At 49.6% G+C, this 22,069-nt stretch overlaps 1 protein-coding gene across 1 annotated transcript in view; it reads left to right on the top strand.

Annotated features, from left to right (window-relative positions):
* Nucleotides 1-3,393: 3,393 nt before the first annotated feature.
* The window catches only part of WDR36 (WD repeat domain 36), a 150,817-nt gene continuing 132,141 nt past the window's right edge, over nt 3,394-22,069 (top strand). Inside the window, exons 1-4 of the mRNA XM_075325018.1 lie at nt 3,394-3,638; nt 5,355-5,382; nt 6,565-6,665; nt 12,951-13,068. Of these exons, the coding sequence (XP_075181133.1) occupies nt 3,480-3,638; nt 5,355-5,382; nt 6,565-6,665; nt 12,951-13,068 (406 nt within the window). The 5' untranslated portion in view covers nt 3,394-3,479. The remainder of the gene's footprint in view (nt 3,639-5,354; nt 5,383-6,564; nt 6,666-12,950; nt 13,069-22,069) is intronic.

Here is a 22,069-nt window from a genome sequence, read left to right as displayed (position 1 = left end):
AACAGGACAATGTCCCCAAACACACCTCCAGCCTGTGTAAGGGCTATTTGACTAAGAAGGAGAGTGATGGGGTGCTACGTCAGATGACCTGGCCTCCACAGTCACCAGACCTGAACCCAATCAAGATGGTTTGGGGTGAGCTGGACCACAGAGTGAAGGCAAAAGGGCGAACAAGTGCTAAGCATCTCTGGGAACTCCTTCAAGACTGTTGGAAGACCTTTTCCGGTGACTACTTCTTGAAGCTCATCAAGAGAATGCCAAGAGTGTGCAAAGCAGTAATCAAAGCAAAAGGTGGCTACTTTGAAGACCCTAGAATATAAGACATATTTTCAGTTGTTTCACACTTTTTTAAGTATTTCATTCCACATGTTTTAATTCATAGTTTGATGCCTTCAATGTGAATCTACAATTTTTAGTCATGAAAACTTTTGGTCTGTACTATATCTATATATATATATATATATATATATATATATATATATATATATATATACCTATACCGTATTTTTCGTATAATAAAACACTCTGTTCACCCAAATCGGGGGGAAAATGGGGTTGCATTTTATAATCTGAATGTAGCTTAGGGGTGTGGTGAAGCGGGGTCGCTGCTGAAAGAAGTCGGCGGCGGTACTCTCTGAGGTCTCAATCTAAGTGTGCACTGCATCCGCAGCCATTATCCTGAATGTTGTAAATGTTGTTGGAAGGATGAGAAAATGCTGATAAACTTTTAACCCTTCTAACTTCTTAATAATTTTTTTCAAAAAGAGTGCTGATTTAAAGTAGACGTGGTAAAAATTATTAGTTATTTTGTGTGACATAACTCTGGGTTAAAGGCATAAAAATTTAATTTTCAAATTGAGAAATTTTTGCCAATATTCCGATATTTTCACAAATTAATTAAAAAAAATAGAGTCCTAAATTTACCACTACAATGAAGTACAATATTTCATGATAAAACATTCTCAGAATCATTGGGATCCGTTGAAATGTTCCAGAGTTATCACCGCATAAAGTGACTGGTCAAAATTGGAAAAAAATGGCCCGGTCATGAAGGTGAAAACAGGCTCTAGGGGAATGCCTGAATGCTGAATGACTTTGCTGAAAGTTTCAACAAAAATAAAAAATGAAGTAATAAACATCTTCAAGTCCTACCGTTCCCGTAATAAGTGTTTTCCTCCTAGGAGTCATAGTTCTTCCATGACCACTGTAGCTGTGCTGCCCCCACCTTTATCATGCATGGGGGTCTGCTGCATCCTGCAGCATTGTCATCTGTGGTCGCATTTTTTTTCTGTGATGGTTTTTGAATTTTTGTTCTTTTCTGTGAATTGTTTTTCATTTTTGTGTAGGGACTCACTATACAAGCAACTTTGACATGTGGTGTAAGTTGTGTATTTTGGCTCAAATATCAACTAATGCCTCATGTAATTTATACATCTTTTAATTTCACATTTTTATGCAAGATAGAGGATTGGGGTGTCTGTCCTGTGGGGGTGCTGCTACATAGCACTGGTCAGCCTACCGGATAGTATGGACACCATCAATAGGCTTTAAGTCAGACACTGTGTTATTGGCGCCTTATAGAAGTCTTACCTATGTGTACTAATAATACCAGCAGCCACCCCCTCCATGAATTTTTAGGTTTTTGAATGGCTGTTTCAATACTTTGCACCTGTGCTGCTCCCACCTTTATCATGGGGTCTGCTTTGATAATGTGATCTGGTGATCACTGGCAACCCTATTGGAGCTCAATGATGTTCACACACCACCAGGGGCATAACGCAGAAGGTGCAACTGCGACCAGTCTTGTTTGTGTGTGGGGAATGCCGATGCCAGTGCTCATTTTGACTGGATATGTGTCCGAGGATGCACATTCAGCTGAAATGTATTGTGGCGCAGAGACTCACCGGGACTCTCTGCCGCAATACACACCGCAGGCTAATCAGAAGCCGGCAGCTGACGTCGGCGTGCCAGTCATAAGTGGTGCATAGCAATGACCTCATAAATCCCCATAACAGGCATGCCAATGTCAGCTGCTGGCCTTGGCTACAGAAGAGGACACCACATGTCGTGGGAGTAATAAAGGGTGAGAAGAATGGTTTTGCTTTTTTTTTTTCCCAGGTGTCAGAGAACAGTGACTGAATGGGCACATAGATACCAGGAAGGGTCTCAGGATGGGAGAAATGGGTATCTGAAAGCGGTATAGGATGGGAGACATTCAGAGAGGATGAGGGCATTACTACATAATGGGGGGACACATGTTTTTACAGGATACAGAGCGCTACAAGGACCCATAAATCTGACCAACATGCAGGAGGGGGGTCCCAGCATGGGGGACATGTACCTGAAAGGGGTATAGGGTGCACGACATTAGGAGAGTATTGGGGCATTACTATAATGTGAGGTGGTGGAGACGCATGTCTTTATAGGATACAGAGCCTGAATGGGGACATAGATACCAGGAAGGGTCTCAGGATGGAAGAAATGGGTATCTGAAAGCGGTATAGGATGGGAGACATTCAGAGAGGATGAGGGCATTACTACATAATGGGGGGACACGTTTTTATAGGATACAGAGCGCTACAAGGACCCATAAATCTGACCAACATGCAGGAGGGGGGTCCCAGCATGGGGGACATGTACCTGAAAGGGGTATAGGGTGCGCGACATTAGGAGAGGATGGGGCATTACTATAATATGAGGTGGTGGGGACACATGTCTTTATAATATATAGAACGCTACAAGGGCCCATAAATCTGACCAACATACAGAAGGGGGGTCCAAGGATGGGGGACGGACAAGTACCTGAAAGGGGAATAGGGTGCGCGACATTAGGATAGGATGGGGCATTGCTACATAATGGGGGGGCAACATATGTCTTTATAGGATGCAGAACTCTACTAGGGCAAATCTTGCACGGTGGCCCTAGGGGCTCTAGTTACACCTCCACACCACTGATATGAATAGGGTGCGTTCATGTTTGAGTCCCAGACCTGCCTCATTCATGAGTGAAACAAAATTCAGTTGCAGAAATTTCTGCACCAAAATCTGCTGAGTGGGAATTCCCCCTTACATTTACATTATAGGGTGTAGTCTGTTTTTAGAGAAGCCATGAGGTAGCACACCTCCACTGACAGTGCACGGGGTCTCCTCACCGGGACCACTCTGCACCCGTCCTGTGCTGACAAGTTCTGCAGATTGATTTTTAGGAATTCCAATAAATAATGAGAGGAAACACTAACAAAAGATGGAGGTTTACCAGACCCTCCCCTAGGATTAGTGTGACCGCAGCTAATGCCGCCACAGAAACCGCCCCACTCTACTAGGAACCAAGACAGCGAGGAACACAAGTGCAGGGACCTGCGCGGCGGAGGAGTGAGAGTGCGACACTCCGCCGGAAGTAGCAGTGCAGCGCTGTGTTGTGGAGCTCCAGCCCGGCCACACGTGCTTGTCTCGGTGCAGCCGGCTATAGCTGCTGGGAAATGGCGGCGGAAAAGGCAGTCCGGGGAAGCGTCCTATTCACTGGATACCGCTCCGTGGGCATGTACAGCAATCACCTACCGCATGTAGTGCGCTACCACAAGAAGCACAAGGAGTTTTACCTGGTCACTGCAGTGGGGAAGACTTTCCACACGTATAATGTAAGTATGACTGCCTGATAGACAGGGAGCAGACTGTGCCTGGTCAGTGTATATATATGTGTATAATGAGGGGAACACACAGGCAGAGGGGATGTAGGAGTCTTCTTTGTAGCTCTCTGGGCTGTTTTGTTACAGTTTCTTCAAGAAATAGGAGAGGAGTCCCAGCTGATCACATGATCCAGTCTGTTTCTTAGGTTTCTTGCTTGGGCTTTCTATTTGCTTTTGTGGTGAATTAAACTAACGTTTTTCAAGGGAACCTGTCACCAGATTTGGTGACTATAAGCTGCTGCCACCAGTGGGCTCTTATATACAGCATTCTAACACGCTGTATATAAGCGCCCAGGCCGCTGTGTAGAACATAATAATTACTTTATAATTCTCACCTAAGGGGTGGTGCAGACTGATATGATGGGTGTCTCCATTCTCTAGGTCTGGCACGTCCTCTTTCGGCCATCTTTGTCCTTCTTCTGAAGCCTGGGTGCATGACGCGTCCTACGTCATCCACACTAGCTGGCATTGAGGTCTTGCGCAGGCACACTTTTATCTCCCCTGAGCGGGGCAAATCAAACTATTGTCGTGTGGATGATGTAGGATGCGTAATGCACCCAGTCTTCAGAAGAAGGAGGACAAAGATGGCCGAAAGAGGAGGCGCCGGTACCGGAGAATGGAGACAACCGTGCGACCAATCCGCACCACCCCTTAGGTGAGTATTATGAAGTGATTTTTTTTTTTTTTTACGTTCTACACAACGGCCTGGGCTCTTATATATAGTATTCTAAAATGCTGTATATAAGAGCCCAGGGGTGGACAGCAGCATATAGTCACCAAATCTGGTGACAGATTCCCTTTAAACATATATTGTAGACAAGTGACACCAAAAGCACAGCTAAAAATGCAATAAAAAAAACAGTAAAAAGACAGCAAAAACCTGCTTTTTGGAAACATCTTACTGCCAATAGAGCAGGTTTTGGCTGCAAAAACACAGCATGTGAACATAGCCCAAGTATATACTAACTGGGCTTGGCCTCCACTAATCACAGCTGACTGCTAGTGGTCACAGCAGGGGACTTCATGAACAGATTTTGAACAGACCCAATATATTATGTCCAAAATGGAAACCACCTTCAAAGTGAACTCTTCATAGCATGTCAGACCCACTACCTATCACCACGTTTAGGACATTGGGAAGCGCATGACCCCTGCTTTTTGCAATCAGTTGGGTCGCCCATCTTTCTTGCTATTCTATGCATATGCTATCTATAGTATTTCTGTAGGTGAAACACTTCTTTAAACAAGTCATAGAAATGTTTGCTTTGTAACCCTAAGGAATATATAATATTAACATGGTTGTCCTTGCTGAAGGAAATATTGTAGCCTTCCTTGTGTACAGGCTCACCACACATGTATTTCATTGGAAATCCATTACATCCTGCCCATGAAGTCTGTGTTCCCTATGATGGTATGGGTGCAAGATATATCCAAACTGAAAGGTTTCCAAAGGGACCTGTTATTCATACAAGTCGCTTGAACCAATGGCAGCTTCATTACAGATAGCCACGGTTAACGCTGTGTAAAACAATGTATCAGAGAATCTGGGAACAAATGGATTAAATGGACGGGTCACAGGGCTGGGTCCAGTTCGCAGTGCTTTCCTCCTAGCTCATCTCAACTTGCAGGTTTTTCCTATGTATTAACCCTATTTATTTTATTTTTTAGGTGAACAAACTTGGTCAAGTTGCTGCCAGTAAGTACAGAATTTTTTTTTATCCTATATAATTTATAAGTATTTTTCTACATTGAGAGTATGAGTATTTCCGGATTTTTTTTCCTTTTTAGTTAGTTTTTTTTTTCAATCTCATTTTCTTAAAAATTACAATTATTAAACCTGATGATGTTCTTGTGTGGAATTGTTGTTGAAGTTTTATCTCTGTCCTCAGTAATCTCCATTGTGCACATCTCCAGGCTTTAGGGTACCGTCACACTTTAGCGACGCAGCAGCGATCCCACCAGCGATCTGACCTGGTCAGGATCGCTGCTGCGTCGCTACATGGTCGCTGGTGAGCTGTCAAACAGGCAGATCTCACCAGCCCCCAGCCAGCAGCGACGTGGAAGCGACGCTGCGCTTGCAGGGAGCCGGCGTCTGGAAGCTGCAGACACTGGTAACTAAGGTAAACATCAGGTATGGTTACCCAATGTTTACCTTAGTTACCAGCGCACACCGCTTTGCGCCGGCTCCCTGCACTCGTAGCCACAGCACACATCGGGTTAATAAGCAAACCTTTGCTTATTTACCCGATGTGTCCTCCGGCTACGTGTGCAGGGAGCCGGCACTGGCAGTGTGAGAGCTGCAGACGCTGGTAACGAAGGTAAATATCGGGTAACCACCTTGGTTACCCGATGTTTACCTTGGTTACAGCTTACTGCAGGCTGTCAGATGCCGGCTCCTGCTCCCTGCTTATTCAGGATTGTTGCTCTCTCGCTGTCACACACAGCGATGTGTGCTTATCAGCGGGAGAACAACAATAAAAAAATGAACCAGGGCTGTGTGTAACGAGCAGCGATCTCACAGCAGGGGCCAGATCGCTGCTCAGTGTCACACACAGCGAGATCGCTAATGAGGTCACAAAAAACGTGACTCAGCAGCGATCTCAGTAGCGATCTCGCTGTGTGAAGTACCCCTAACTTGCATAATGTGTGCGCTTGCTGTAATACTATGTGGAGAGAACCTTCTCTATAAATGGAGATTATGTGCAGATTTTACAAATCCTAACTGATCATGAAAGCAATTTATCCTTTGTGTATTAAATGTATAAATTGAAGCTATTTCTGTGCACCGTAATGAGAGGTTTGCCAGTTTGGGACCCTTTAACACTGCAGGCTTTTACCCACCTGTCAGTTAACTTTATGGTAATATTTCCACTTTCAGGCAATGCACTTCCAGAAAATATTGGCTGTCTTGCTGCAGACCGCATGCTGGTGTTTGCATCTCATGGAAATCTTCTTAAAGCATTTGCAAGGAACAAAGAGGTTTGTAAAATCTATCCTTTCATTATGAGAGTTGCCTCTAGAGAATTCTCCTCTTTTAGGCTGCCTTCAATGCATCCAAGTTCCATAGTCCAAGCAATGTACAGCCCGACTCCCGGTCTCCTGACTCAAACGCGCCAGCCTCTTATGAATATATCAGGTTTTGTGTTGGGTTTGGATCACCCGCTTCAGGGCTGTACTTTGACCATGAAACACACGTGTGAATCCAGACTTTGGGAGCCTGTTTATATTCCCTTATTTATTAATTGACTGCTTTTTGCTTTACAGCCTCTTTTAGGCCTTATATCTGTGGGATTTGATAGGGATTCCAATTATGTATTAGTGTAAAGCAATGGTATTGGAATATAACTTTTAATGGTAATAATTAAAAGGACAAAAATTCAAAATCACCCAAGTGAATAAAGAAAACCACAATGTTTTAAAGCTGCTTGTTTAGGCAGCCATAAAGAAGCTAACCACACTAATACGAGTAATCAACCATAATTAACTTATAGAATAATGGATATACTTTCAATATTAGCCGAAATATATATTGCCAATGAGTCGTATTTTTGGAATCGTATCTCATATGTCTGCAACCTAGTCACACCTTGCGCAGATTTGTGGTTATTAACAAAAGGGTTAATTAAATGTCACCTATTGACCTGGTCTAAATAGTACTATTATACATAACCCTCTGTAAACAGCCACAATAAAGTGCAATATGTAAACATACGACCAGTAAACAATTACACGAAAGTGCTATTTGTGCAGCAATGGATCATAGGTAGACAATTACTCAAAGTGCTGATATGCAAAAAATCAGACACTCAAAGTGCTATCGTAGAAATATAGATAAGGAAAACAGTGAGGTGTACTCTTACCACCTATCCTAAAGGTACCGTCACACATAGCGAGATCGCTGCTGAGTCACGGTTTCTGTGACACAGTAGCGATCTTGTTATGTGTGACATCTACCAGCGATCAGGCCCCTGCTGTGAGATCTCTAGTCGTTGCAGAATGGTCCAGGCCATTTTCTTCAAAGGCGATTTCCTGCTGGGCAGGACCCATCGCTGTGTTTGACACTGTGTGACAGGGTCACAGTGACTGCTGAGATCGTTATACAGGTCGCTACTGCGACCTGTATCATTCCTGCATCGCTGGTTAGATCTGACTGTGTGACATCTCACCTGCGACCTCCCAGCGACTTACCTGCGATCCCTATCAGGTCGCATCGTTTTCGGGATCGCTGGTAAGTCGTTGTGTGTGACTTGGCATTTACTGTCAACCAAATATACTAATATTACCTTCAAATGGCGGGGGGGGGGGGGCTCAATATGCCACACATTACCCCAAATAATATCAGATACTGCTCACTTTCCTTCTCCTGACGGGTTTCTTCAAGAGAATTGATTCATCAGGGGAAATGGAGGCTGTGACAAACGAGGCATTGTGAGCTCCGGCCCAAAAATCAAGTGGTCTTCTTTATTCACTTGGGTGATTTTGAATTTTTGACAACTTATGTCTATGGCCATACAACATACTGTTTGTATGGAGCTGTAATAATACAGCTAGAGAAGACTTTTCAACCAGAATGGGACAAAATGGTGCATATAATGCCGCACCGATGGTGTCCTCTATATACATTGCTTGTAAGGGAAAACCGCCTCTGATCACTCCATTCCAGAATACACAATACTGTACACTGCATCTGTATTGTTTATTTTTCTGCAGGTCACAAACTACATTGACATATAGATCACGTTCAATATTTTCTGAAAGTGATATACTGGAGATATTCTCCCAAACAATCACTATGTCAGCCAGTTATATTTCTATTGTGTATGTACTTTCAGTCATGCTACAGAAACCCATGGGGAAGAGTTTCTTCTTTTTTTTGGAATTCCAAGAAAAAAACATTTTTCTTTGTCGCTCCATTGGGAGACCCAGACAATTGGGTGTATAGCTTCTGCCTCCGGAGGCCACACAAAGTATTACACTTTAAAAAGTGTAACCCCTCCCCTCTGCCTATACACCCTCCCGTGCATCACGGGCTCCTCAGTTTTATGCTTTGTGTGGAAGGAGGCACACATCCACTCATGCATTCTCAGATTAGTATATCGGTTGGAAGAAAAGTGGGGCCCCCGGCATGTTCCCTTCTCACCCCACTAAGTCGGCGGTGCTGTTAAGGTTGAGGTACCCATTGCGGGTACAAAGGCCGGAGCCTCATGCCGTCTCCTTCACCATCCCTTAGCGGCTCTGGGAGAAGTGGGATCCTGACCGGTCATCCATTCACTGGGACCGTGCTCCCTCCGCAGCCCCTGTGGGAATCTGTCGGACAGGAGTTTGTTTATTCTCAGGGACCGGGCCCTGCATCACTAAGGTACTCTGTATCACCATGGGGGACCATACTCTCTGGAGGATGAAGCGGAGGTCGCAGCTCAGGGCTCTGACCCTGACGTTGCTCTCAATCTGGATACACCTGAAGGGGACGCCATAGTAAATGACCTTATAGCGTCCATCAACCAGGTGCTAGATCTTTCTCCCCCAACTCCACCTATAGAGGAGTCGGCTTCGCAGCAGGAGAAACACCAGTTTAGGTTTCCCAAACGTACATGGAGTGCGTTTTTCGATCACTCTAACTTCAGAGATGCTGTCCAGAAGCCCAGAGCGGTTCCGGACAAGCGCTTTACTAAGCGCCTTACTGACACACGTTACCCCTTTCCCTCTGACGTTGTCAAGGGTTGGGCTCAATGTCCCAAGGTGGATCCCCCAGTTTCTAGATTGGCGGCTAGATCTGTGGTATCGGTTGCAGATGGATCATCGCTAAAGGATGCCACTGACAGGCAGATAGAGCTCCTGGTGAAATCCATCTATGAAGCCACGGGCGCGTCTTTTGCCCCGGCTTTTGCAGCCGTGTGGGCACTACAAGCTATCTCAGCTTGTCTGGCTGAGATCAATGCGGTCACACGTAATTCTGCTCCGCAGGTTGCGTCTTTGACTTCTCAGGCGTCAGCTTTTTCTTCCTACGCCATGAACGCAGTTTTAGACTCTGCTAGCCGTACAGCGGTGGCATCCGCTAACTCTGTGGCAGTCCGCAGGGCCATGTGGCTGCGCGAATGGAAGGCAGACTCGGCTTCCAAGAGGTTCTTAACCGGTTTGCCGTTTGCTGGCGACCGCTTGTTTGGCGAACGATTGGATGAGATTATTAAGGAATCCAAGGGAAAGGACTCCTCCTTACCCCAGTCCAAACCAAAGAGACCTCAGCAACGGAAAATACAATCGAGGTTTCGGTCCTTTCGTCCCTCCGCCAAGCCCCAATCCTCTTCGTCCAGCAGGCCGGAGAAAGGCCAGAGGAACTCCTATGCGTGGCGGTCCAAGTCACGCCCCCAAAAGGCCGCAGGAGGCACTGCTTCCAAGGCGGCCTCCTCATGACTCTCGGCATCCCCGAACCGCATCCTCGGTCGGTGGCAGGCTCTCCCGCTTTTGCGACGCCTGGTGGCCACATGTTCGACCGTTGGGTGAGAGACATTCTGTCTCACGGTTACAGGATAGAGTTCAGCTCTCGTCCCCCGACTCGTTTCTTCAGAACATCTCCGCCCCCCGAGCGAGCCGATGCACTTTTTCAGGCGGTGAACGCTCTGAAGACAGAAGGAGTTGTGATCCCTGTTCCCCTCCAGGAACATGGTCGCGGCTTTTACTCCAACTTGTTCGTGGTGCCAAAGAAGGACGGTTCATTCCGTCCCATCCTGGACCTCAAACTGCTCAACAGACATGTGAGCACCAGACGGTTTCGGATGGAATCTCTCCGCTCTGTCATCGCTTCGATGTCACAAGGAGACTTCCTAGCATCGATCGACATCAAGGATGCTTATCTCCATGTGCCAATCACACCCGAACATCAACGCTTTTTGCGTTTCGCCATCGGGGACGAACACCTTCAGTTCGTGGCATTGCCTTTCGGCCTGGCGACAGCCCCACGGGTGTTCACCAAGGTCATGGCATCTGTTGTGGCGGTCCTACACTCTCAGAGCCACTCGGTGATTCCCTACTTAGACGATCTTCTGGTCAGGGCACCCTCTCAGATGGCGTGTCAAAACAGCCTTTCCGTCGCTCTGGCGACTCTCCAGCAGTTCGGGTGGATCATCAATTTCCCAAAGTCCAAGTTGACACCGACCCAATCACTGACGTACCTTGGGATGGAGTTTCATACTCAGTCAGCAGTAGTCATGCTACCGCTGGACAAACAGCTTTCGCTGCAGGCAGGGGTGCAATCTCTTCTTCGGGGTCAGTCACACCCCTTGAGGCGCCTCATGCACTTCCTGGGGAAGATGGTGGCAGCGATGGAGGCAGTGCCCTTCGCGCAATTCCATCTGCGGCCACTCCAGTGGGACATTCTCCGCAAATGGGACAGGAGGTCGACTTCACTCGACAGGAACGTCTCTCTTTCCCTTGCAACCAAGACGTCACTTCAGTGGTGGCTCCTTCCCAACTCTCTATCGCAGGGAAAATCCTTCCTACCCCCCACCTGGGCTGTGGTCACGACGGACGCGAGCCTGTCAGGGTGGGGGGCGGTTTTTCTCCACCACAGGGCTCAGGGAACCTGGACTCCGATAGTCATCCCTTCAGATCAATATTCTGGAGATAAGGGCAGTGTATCTAGCCCTATTGGCTTTTCATCGGTGGCTGGAGGGCAGGCAGATCCGGATTCAGTCGGACAACGCCACTGCCGTCGCATACATCAACCACCAGGGCGGCACTCGCAGTCGTCAAGCCTTCCAGGAAGTCCGACGAATTCTGCAGTGGGTGGAAGCCACAGCTTCCACCATCTCCGCAGTTCACATCCCGGGCGTAGAAAACTGGGAAGCAGATTTTCTCAGCCGACAGGGCATGGACGCGGGGGAATGGTCTCTGCACCCAGACGTGTTTTGAGAGATATGTCGCCGCTGGGGAACGCCGGACGTCGATCTCATGGCGTCACGGCACAACAACAAAGTCCCGGCATTCATGGCCCGGTCTCAAGATCACAGAGCTCTGGCGGCGGACGCGTTAGTTCAGGATTGGTCGCAGTTTCGACTGCCCTATGTATTTCCTCAGTTACATCGCTCCGTAGAGTGTCGGAGCTGGCAGCGCTGTCATGCAAAGCCCCCTTCCTGGTTTTTCACCAGGATAAGGTGGTTCTGTGTCCGGTCCCGGAATTTCTCCCTAAGGTGGTATCCCCTTTTCATCTCAATCAGGATATCTCCTTACCTTCATTTTGCCCTCATCCAGTTCACCAATGTGAAAAGGATTTGCACTCGTTAGATCTGGTGAGAGCACTCCGGCTCTACGTGTCTCGCACGGCGCCCCTGCGCCGTTCAGATGCGCTCTTTGTCCTTGTCGCTGGCCAGCGTAAGGGTTCGCAGGCTTCCAAGTCAACCTTGGCTCGGTGGATCAAGGAACCGATTCTTGAAGCCTACCGTTCTTCTGGGCTTCTGCTTCCTTTGGGGCTGAAAGCCCATTCTACCAGAGCCGTGGGTGCGTCCTGGGCATTGCGGCACCGGGCTACGGCTCAGCAGGTGTGTCGGGCAGCTACCTGGTCTAGTCTGCACACTTTCACGAAACACTATCAGGTGCATACCTATGCTTCGGCAGACGCCAGTCTAGGTAGGCGAGTCCTTCAGGCGGCGGTTGCCCACCTGTAAGAGGGGGTCGTTTTCGGCTCTTTTTTATCGAGGTATTCTTTTACCCACCCAGGGACTGCTTTTGGACGTCCCAATTGTCTGGGTCTCCCAATGGAGCGAAAAAGAAGGGAATTTTGTTTACTTACCGTAAATTCCTTTTCTTCTAGCTCCTATTGGGAGACCCAGCACCCGCCCCTGTTCCCTTCGGGCTGTTTGTTCTTTTGTGTACACATGTTGTTCATATTGAATTGTTCTTTTGGTTCATGGTCTTCAGTTCTCCGAACATCCTTCGGATTGAATTTACCTTAGACCAATTTATAAGTTTTCTCCTTCCTCCTTTTGCACCAAAACTGAGGAGCCCGTGATGCACGGGAGGGTGTATAGGCAGAGGGGAGGGGTTACACTTTTTAAAGTGTAATACTTTGTGTGGCCTCCGGAGGCAGAAGCTATACACCCAATTGTCTGGGTCTCCCAATAGGAGCTAGAAGAAAAGGAATTTACGGTAAGTAAACAAAATTCCCTTCATCTCCAGCTGTAAATGAAACCTTTTTTTGGTCTCCCTGTGTTATAATATATATATAGCATCGTGCCTTATTTTCCACCTATTTTATGCTTTTTGTTTCAGGTTGTTCACACATATAAAGGTCATGATGCAGAAATTCATCTGGTGCTGCCTTTTGGTGACCATGTAATATCTGTTGATACCAATAACACTATCATTATTTGGGATGTCCAATCACAAGGTAAGAAATGACATTTAGGGCAAGAAGGGTGCGGGTATACAGTTATGGCCCAAGGTTTTCACTGACACACTTTTTTTTTTTTTTACTAAGTTTGCTGCTTCAATGTTTTTAGATCTTTTAGATGTTTCCATGGTTACTGAAGTACAATTAGAAGCATTTTATAAGGTTTTAAACATTTATTGACAAACACATCAAGTTTTATGTACAGACTCCGATATTCACATTGTTGACCCTTATTTTTCAAGACTTCTGGCCTTTGCCCTGGTATGCTGGTTATCCGCTTCTGGGCCAAATCCTGACTGCTGACAACTGATTTTTGCCTCAGTGCTTGGAGTTTATCACAATTTCTGTGTTTTTGTCCACCCTCTTTTTACAGAATTGATCACATGTTATCAATACATCTGAGATCTTTGGAGTTTCTTGGCCATGGACCCAAACTTTCAGAGTTTTTTGTTCAAAGACCCATTGTTCTCACTTTTGCCTTGAGATATCGTGAGCCATGACGCAGGAAAAAGCATTGTTCATCACCAAATTTCTCCTGGGAGAAGTTGTTTCTGGAGGATGTCTAGATACGTCTTTATTTCTGTAATGTTCATAGGTAAAATTGTGAGTTAGCGAATTCCCTTGGATGAAAAGCAACCAACCAATATGAATGGTCTCAGGGTGACAATCTTTTAGATTGATACAGGACTCATGGTAGCACTCACTTTTTCTTCTCTATACAATCATTCAGAGAAAATTATTGTATCCTAGTCCTCTGCAGTCCAATCCCTATACTTCAGAATGTCAGTCTGTCTTTTAATGTTTTACTTGGAGGGAAGTTGCTTATTTTCTGCCTTTCTTTGTCGCTCCATTGGGAGACCCAGACAATTGGGGTGTATAGCTTCTGCCTCCGGAGGCCACACAAAGTATTACACTTTAAAAAGTGTAACCCCTCCCCTCTGCCTATACACCCTCCCGTGCATCACGGGCTCCTCAGTTTTGTGCTTTGTGTTGAAGGAGGCACACATTCACTCAAGCTCCCATTTTAGTCAGCAGCAGCTGCTGATTTTATCGGTTGGAAGAAAAGGGCCCCCACAGGGCCCCCGGCATGCTCCCTTCTCACCCCACTAAGTCGGCGGTGCTGTTAAGGTTGAGGTACCCATTGCGGGTACAGAGGCTGGAGCCACATGCCGTTTTCCTTCCCCATCCCTTAGAGGCTCTGGGAGAAGTGGGATCCTATCCGGTCATCCAGTCACTGGGACCGGGCTCCCTCCGCAGCCCCTCGGGGAATCTGCCGGACAGGAGAATTGGTATCATCAGGGACTGGCCCTGCATCTAAAGGTACTCTGTGTCCCCATGGGGACGGCGCAGGAGCGCTTGTGTCACAGACGCTGCAGTGGCTGCTGTTTTTTTTGTGACGACCGGGACTACCGCGCCGACGGCGCCTGTTTGCCGGCCGCGGTATTAAATTTAGTCCCCGGCTTCTGCGGCCTAGTACTATAACTCCCGCCCCCGGGCCTGCCAGTCAGGGGTAAGGGCGGGACGGTCGGCCTGACGTCGACAGTGAGGGCCGGAGCATACTTCAGTGTCCTCCTCCCCCCTCACTAATCACTGAGGGGCACCAGATTCCCGCACTTTATTAGTCGCCGCCCACGGCTCCCTCCTCCCCTGAAAGCTCCGGCAGCCATTTTTACAATCACATTCTGCCGGTGGAGGATTTCAGGAACGAGCTCTACAGCTCTGGGAGGCCCAAGGCAGGGAATCTGGTGGACACACAACCGCTTTGGGCGGTCGGTAAGCCACACCGGTCACCCGGTGCTGGTCCCCCTAGGATGCCGAAGTGTGTGTATGTATGTATGTGTATATATATAATATATATATTTGTATACATTTTCTCTGTTCGGCCGCATTGTTTGGCTTTTGGCTATATACCCTCAGTGATCACTCTCCTAGGTCGTCCACAAGGAGCAAGGGTGCCAAGACACAGGGTTATTTTGCAACCTGTACCTCTTGTGCGGCTATGTTACCTGCAGGTTCCACCTACCCTCACTGTGAGCAATGCTCGGCCCCTGTTGCACTCGCTCAGCCGGAGCCTCGGGCACTGGTGGGACCCTCTGCTCAGGTAGAACCGCCGGCTTCCCCTGTCCAGGTGACAGGGACAGAGTTTGCAGTTTTGGCTGAGAAACTCTGAGTCGCTTTCACATTCCATGGCTCAGTCTATGGACAAATGGTCTGCTAAGATACTAGAAGCCTTGCAGTCCAGATCGGTTCTTACACAGGCCCCGGGCACTGTGGGATCATCGCCCCCAGGCCCCTCTCGGTCTGCGCCGCAGCGTGCTCCTGGGGTGGCCCCTAGATCTCACGGGGAGGACTCCGGCACGGACCGCAGTCCCAGACCGGCTAAGCGGGCTCGCTGGGAATCTTCCCCGACTTCATCACGCTGTTCGGGGTCTCAGCTTGAGGACTCTCTGGAGGATGAAGCGGAGGTCGCAGCTCAGGGCTCTGACCCTGACGTTGCTCTCAATCTGGATACACCTGAAGGGGACGCCATAGTAAATGACCTTATAGCGTCCATCAACCAGGTGCTAGATCTTTCTCCCCCAACTCCACCTATAGAGGAGTCGGCTTCGCAGCAGGAGAAACACCAGTTTAGGTTTCCCAAACGTACACGGAGTGCATTTGTCGATCACTCTAACTTCCGAGATGCTGTCCAGAAGCACAGAGCATTTCCGGACAAGCGCTTTACTAAGCGCCTTATTGACACACGTTACCCCTTCCCCGCTGACGTTGTCAAGGGTTGGGCTCAATGTCCCAAGGTGGATCCTCCAGTCTCTAGATTGGCGGCTAGATCTGTAGTATCAGTGGCAGATGGTTCATCGCTCAAGGATGCCACTGACAGGCAGATAGAGCTCCTGATGAAATCCATCTATGAAGCCATAGGCGCGTCTTTTGCCCCGGCCTTTGCAGCCTTGTGGGCACTCCAAGCTATCTCAGCTTGTCTGTCTGAGATTAATGCGGTCACACGTACCTCTGCTCCGCAAGTTGCGTCTTTGACTTCTCAGGCGTCGGTATTTTCATCCTATGCAATGAATGCCGTCCTGGACTCTGCTAGCCGTACAGCGGTAGCGTCCGCCAACTCGGTGGCAGTCCGCAGGGCCATGTGGCTACGCGAATGGAAGGCAGACTGCTTCCAAGAAGTTCTTAACCGGTTTACCATTTTCGGGCGACCGATTGTTTGGCGAGCGGTTGGATGAAATTATTAAGCAATCCAAGGGAAAGGACTCGTCCTTACCCCAGTCTAAACCAAACAGACCTCAACAACGGAAAATTCAATCGAGATTTCGGTCCTTTCGGCCCTCAGCTAGGTCCCAATCCTCCTCGTCCAACAGGCCACAGAAGGGCCAGAGGAACTCCTCTGCATGGCGGTCTAAGTCACGTCCGCCAAAGACCGCCGGAGGCACTGTCTCCAAGGCGGCCTCTTCATGACTTTCGGCCTCCCCAAACCGCATCCTCGGTCGGTGGCAGGCTCTCCCGCTTTTGCGACGCCTGGTGGCCACATGTTCGACCGTTGGGTGAGAGACATTCTGTCTCACGGTTACAGGATAGAGTTCAGCTCTCGTCCCCCGACTCGTTTCTTCAGAACATCTCCGCCCCCCGAGCGAGCCGATGCACTTTTTCAGGCGGTGAACACTCTGAAGACAGAAGGAGTTGTGATCACCGTTCCTCTTCAGGACCGTGGTCGCGGTTTTTACTCCAACTTGTTCGTGGTGCCAAAGGACGGATCATTCCGTCCCGTTCTGGACCTCAAACTGCTCAACAGACACGTGAGAACCAGGCGGTTTCGGATGGAATCTCTCCGCTCAGTCATCTCTTCGATGTCCCAGGGAGACTTCCTAGCATCAATCGACATCAGGGATGCTTATCTCCATGTGCCGATCGCACCAGAGCATCAACGCTTCCTGCGTTTCGCCATCGGGGACGAACACCTTCAGTTTGTGGCACTGCCTTTCGGCCTGGCGACGGCCCCACGGGTCTTCACCAAGGTCATGGTATCCGTTGTGGCAGTCCTACACTCTCAGGGACACTCGGTGATCCCTTAGACGATCTCCTAGTCAAGGCACCCTCCAGGGTGGCATGTCAACACAGCTTGACTGTTGCTCTGGAGACTCTCCAGAGGTTCGGGTGGATCATCAGTTTCCCAAAGTCAAAATTGACACCGACCCAATCACTGACTTACCTCGGGATGGAGTTTCATACTCTCTCAGCGATAGTCAAGCTACCGCTGGACAAACAGCGTTCGCTGCAGACAGGGGTGCACTCCCTTCTTCGGGGCCAGTCACACCCCTTGAGGCGCCTCATGCACTTCCTGGGGAAGATGGTGGCAGCAATGGAGGCAGTCCCCTTTGCGCAGTTTCATCTGCGTCCACTCCAATGGGACATTCTCCGCAAATGGGACAGGAGGTCGACGTCCCTAGACAGGAACGTCTCTCTTTCCCTGGCAGCCAAAGCCTCTCTTCAGTGGTGGCTTCTTCCCACTTCTCTGTCGAAGGGAAAATCCTTCCTGCCCCCATCCTGGGCTGTGGTCACGACGGACGCGAGTCTGTCAGGGTGGGGAGCGGTTTTTCTCCACCACAGGGCTCAGGGAACCTGGACTCCGACAGAGTCCTCCCTTCAGATCAATGTTCTGGAGATAAGGGCAGTGTATCTAGCCCTAAAGGCGTTCCATCGGTGGCTGGAGGGCAGGCAGATCCGCATATAGTCGGACAACGCCACGGCAGTCGCGTACATCAACCACCAGGGCGGCACGCGCAGCCGTCAAGCCTTCCAGGAAGTTCGGTGGATTCTGCTGTGGGCGGAGGCCACAGCCTCCACCATCTCCGCAGTTCACATCCCGGGCGTAGAAAACTGGGAAGCAGACTTTCTCAGTCGCCAGGGCATGGACGCAGGGGAATGGTCTCTTCACCCGGACGTGTTTCGAGAGATCTGTCGCCGCTGGGGAACGCCGGACGTCGATCTCATGGCGTCTCGGCACAACAACAAAGTCCCGGCATTCATGGCACGGTCTCAGGATCACAGAGCTCTGGCGGCGGACGCGTTAGTTCAGGATTGGTCGCAGTTTCGACTGCCTTATGTGTTTCCTCCTCTGGCGATGCTGCCCAGAGTGTTACGCAAGATCAGGTCCGACTGCCGCTGCGCCATCCTCGTCGCTCCAGACTGGCCGAGGAGGTCGTGGTACCCGGATCTGTGGCACCTCACGGTGGATCAACCGTGGGCACTCCCAGACCGCCCAGACTTGCTGTCTCAAGGGCCGTTTTTCCATCTGAATTCTGCGGCCCTCAACCTGACTGTGTGGCCATTGAGTCCTGGCTCCTAGCGTCCTCAGGGTTATCTCAAGATGTCATTGCCACTATGAGACAGGCCAGGAAACCAACGTCCGCCAAGATTTATCACAGGACTTGGAGGATCTTCTTATCCTGGTGCTCTGATAAGGGTTTTACCCCCTGGCCGTTTGCCTTACCCATTTTTCTTTCCTTCCTTCAATCCGGAATGGACAAGGGTTTGTCTCTCGGCTCTCTCAAGGGACAAGTCTCGGCGCTATCCGTGTTTTTTCAAAAGCGTCTAGCCAGGCTTCCGCAGGTCCGCACGTTCCTGCAGGGAGTTTGCCACATAGTCCCACCTTACAAGCGGCCGCTGGAACCCTGGGATCTTAACAGGGTGCTAAGGGCTCTTCAGAAACCACCTTTCGAGCCGCTGCGGGATGTCTCTTTATCACGTCTTTCGCAGAAGGTGGCTTTTCTAGTGGCAGTTACATCGCTCCGTAGAGTGTCGGAGCTAGCAGCGTTGTCATGCAAAGCCCCCTTCCTGGTTTTTCACCAGGATAAGGTGGTTCTGCGTCCGGTCCCGGAATTTCTCCCTAAGATGGTATCCCCTTTTCATCTCAATCAGGATATCTCCTTACCTTCATTTTGCCCTCATCCAGTTCACCAATGTGAAAAGGATTTGCACTTGTTAGACCTAGTGAGAGCACTCCGGCTCTACGTCTCTCGCACGGCGCCCTTGCGCCGTTCTGATGCGCTCTTTGTCCTTGTCGCTGGCCAGCGTAAGGGGTCGCAAGCTTCCAGGTCCACCTTGGCTCGGTGGATCAAGGAACCGATTCTTGAAGCCTACCGTTCTTCTGGGCTTCTGCTTCCTTTGGGGCTGAAAGCCCATTCTACCAGAGCCGTGGGTGCGTCCTGGGCATTGCGGCACCGGGCGACTGCTCAGCAGGTGTGTCAGGCGGCTACCTGGTCGAGTCTGCACACTTTCACGAAACACTATCAGGTGCATACCTATGCTTCGGCAGATGCCAGTCTAGGTAGGCGAGTCCTTCAGGCGGCGGTTGCCCACCTGTAAGAGGGGGCCGTTTTCGGCTCTTTTTATCGAGGTATTCTTTTACCCACCCAGGGACTGCTTTTGGACGTCCCAATTGTCTGGGTCTCCCAATGGAGCGACAAAGAAGAAGGGAATTTTGTTTACTTACCGTAAATTCCTTTTCTTATAGCTCCTATTGGGAGACCCAGCACCCGCCCCTGTTCCCTTCGGGCTGTTGTTCTTTTGTGTACACATGTTGTTCATGTTGAATTGTTCCTTTGGTTCATGGTTCAGTTCTCCGAACATCCTTCGGATTGATTTACCTTAGACCAATTTATAAGTTTCCTCCTTCCTGCTTTTGCACCAAAACTGAGGAGCCCGTGATGCACGGGAGGGTGTATAGGCAGAGGGGAGGGGTTACACTTTTTAAAGTGTAATACTTTGTGTGGCCTCCGGAGGCAGAAGCTATACACCCAATTGTCTGGGTCTCCCAATAGGAGCTAGAAGAAAAGGAATTTACGGTAAGTAAACAAAATTCCCTTCTTCTTGACAGCATTTCGCCTCACTGTGATTGCAGGTGCACTGGCGCTTGCTGACATTTTTGAGCAAGCTCTGCACTGACGATAAACTGATCCCATGGCTGCATCTTTTTGCTGGACTTTCTTGGGTGCCCTAAAGCCTTTTTCACAGCAAATGAACCTCCTTGAAGTTCTTGATAATCCGATAAATGGTTACGTTTTAGAGGCAATCTTATAAGAAGCAATGTCCATGACTGCAAAGTCCTTTTGATGAGAAGCAATGATAATTGTTTTTTATTTTGTCATGGAGGTATCCATGGTTAAAGGGGTTATCCGGCTTCTTTTGACTTTTTTTCATTATTACACTATTGGGCTACATTGGGGCAGGTAAGTAGATAGAGACCACTTTCCTGCCCCGCTGTCAGCCCCTCTCCCCCGGCTCAGAGCGGTCATGTGACCCCCTCCTGCCGCGATTTTGCTGCTTCCGGCCTTTGCACGTCTACATGGGCAGGGCCATGTTGACATGCAAATCTGGAACAGCATGTCACCTCCCTGCTGGGTGTCTACAGTGTTTGGAGTAAACGCCCCCGTTCCCTGCCCCCTCCCACACATTCCCCCGCACCCCGTACTCTGCCCACAACCTCCCACACACTCCGTAGTCTCCCTCCTCCGCCTCCTGTGCCCAGCTACGTGCGCCCTGAATTGCAGCCGAGTCAGTGTCCAGTTCAATAAGGCAAGGAACACTTGTTGTCCGATACACTGCCAGCGCTGTGTCCCCAGCGCTTTATTATGTTTACTGCCTGACGCCCTGGGAACTGTTCCCCCCCCCCCCCCATTTCACCCCCCCCCCCGCCCCCCCCCCTGTCAGTGTTTGCCCCCCTCTGCAGTATAAGCTGCCTCTCATTCTCAGCCTGCAGTGCGTGCATCCGCGGGGATGACGAGCGCTGCTTCACTGCCCGTGCAGTCTGTGTCCCGCTCCCTGCCAGCCCCGCAGCTGCCCGCACTGCAATGTCAGTGTCTGCCCGCAGTATCTGCAGCTTCTCACGCCGCGGGGCTGGCAGGGAGCGGGACACTGACGCTCTCCTGCTGTGACGCACAGATCGCTGTGTGTGACAGCGAGAGAGCGACGAAATGAAGCCAGCAGGAGCCGGCATCAGGCAGCTGCGGAAAGCTGTAACCAAGGTAAACATCGGGTAACCAAGGTGGTTACCCGATATTTACCTTAGTTACCAGCCTCCGCCGCTCTCGCTGCCAGCGCCGGCTCCTGCTCTGTGCACATGTAGCTGCAGTACACATCGGGTTAATTAACCCGATGTGTACTGTAGCTAGGAGAGCAGGGAGCCAGCGCCCAGTGTGCGCGGCTCCCTGCTCTCTGCACATGTAGCTGCAGGTTAGATTAGATGACATAATTACCTGCAGTAACGATCTCCTGCCTCCTGACGTCACTGCCTTCTCTGCCCGTCTCGCGGGCGGCCCGAGACTGTCACTAGCAGTGACGTCACGGGCTCTCGCGATACTGCGTAGAACGCGGCGGGCATAGAAGTCAGTGACAGCGCTGACGTCAGGAGAGCAGGAGATCGTTACTGCAGGTAATGAACTCACCTAACCTCCTGACGGCAGCGCTCGGCATCCCCTGCAGTGACCTGGGCTGACCTATTGATGTTAGCTCAGGTCACTGCACGGCTCTCCCAGCCAATGGGGAACATTTTGTTCTTCATTGACTGGGAGTCTCATTGACTATGGTATGGATCGCCGTGCGACACCCTTATTGGATTACGCCGGACCCGGATTTGATTGTTCTTGTCAATAAATTGTTGAAAGAGGGAATGTGGGGAGTGTTTTTTCAAATAAAAATTTTTTGGTTGTCTATTTTTTATTTCTTACTGACTGGGTTGGTGATGTCGGGTATCTGATAGACGCCTGACCTCACCAACCCCAGGGCTTGATGCCAGGTGACATTACACATCTGGCATCAACCCCATATATTACCCCGTTTGCCAACGCACCAGGGCGCGGGATGAGCTGGGGCAAAACGCCAGGATTGGCACGTCCAATGGATGCGCCACTTCTGGGGCAGCTGTAGCCTGCTATTTTTAGGCTGGGGAGTGTCCAATAACGGTGGACCTCCCTAGTCTGAGAATAACAGACCA

The sequence above is a fragment of the Anomaloglossus baeobatrachus genome, chromosome 1 (assembly GCF_048569485.1).
Source record: "Anomaloglossus baeobatrachus isolate aAnoBae1 chromosome 1, aAnoBae1.hap1, whole genome shotgun sequence".
Taxonomy (NCBI): domain Eukaryota; kingdom Metazoa; phylum Chordata; class Amphibia; order Anura; family Aromobatidae; genus Anomaloglossus; species Anomaloglossus baeobatrachus.
Note: the sequence above shows the minus strand (reverse complement) of the source record. Positions and strands in the feature narration are given on the sequence as shown.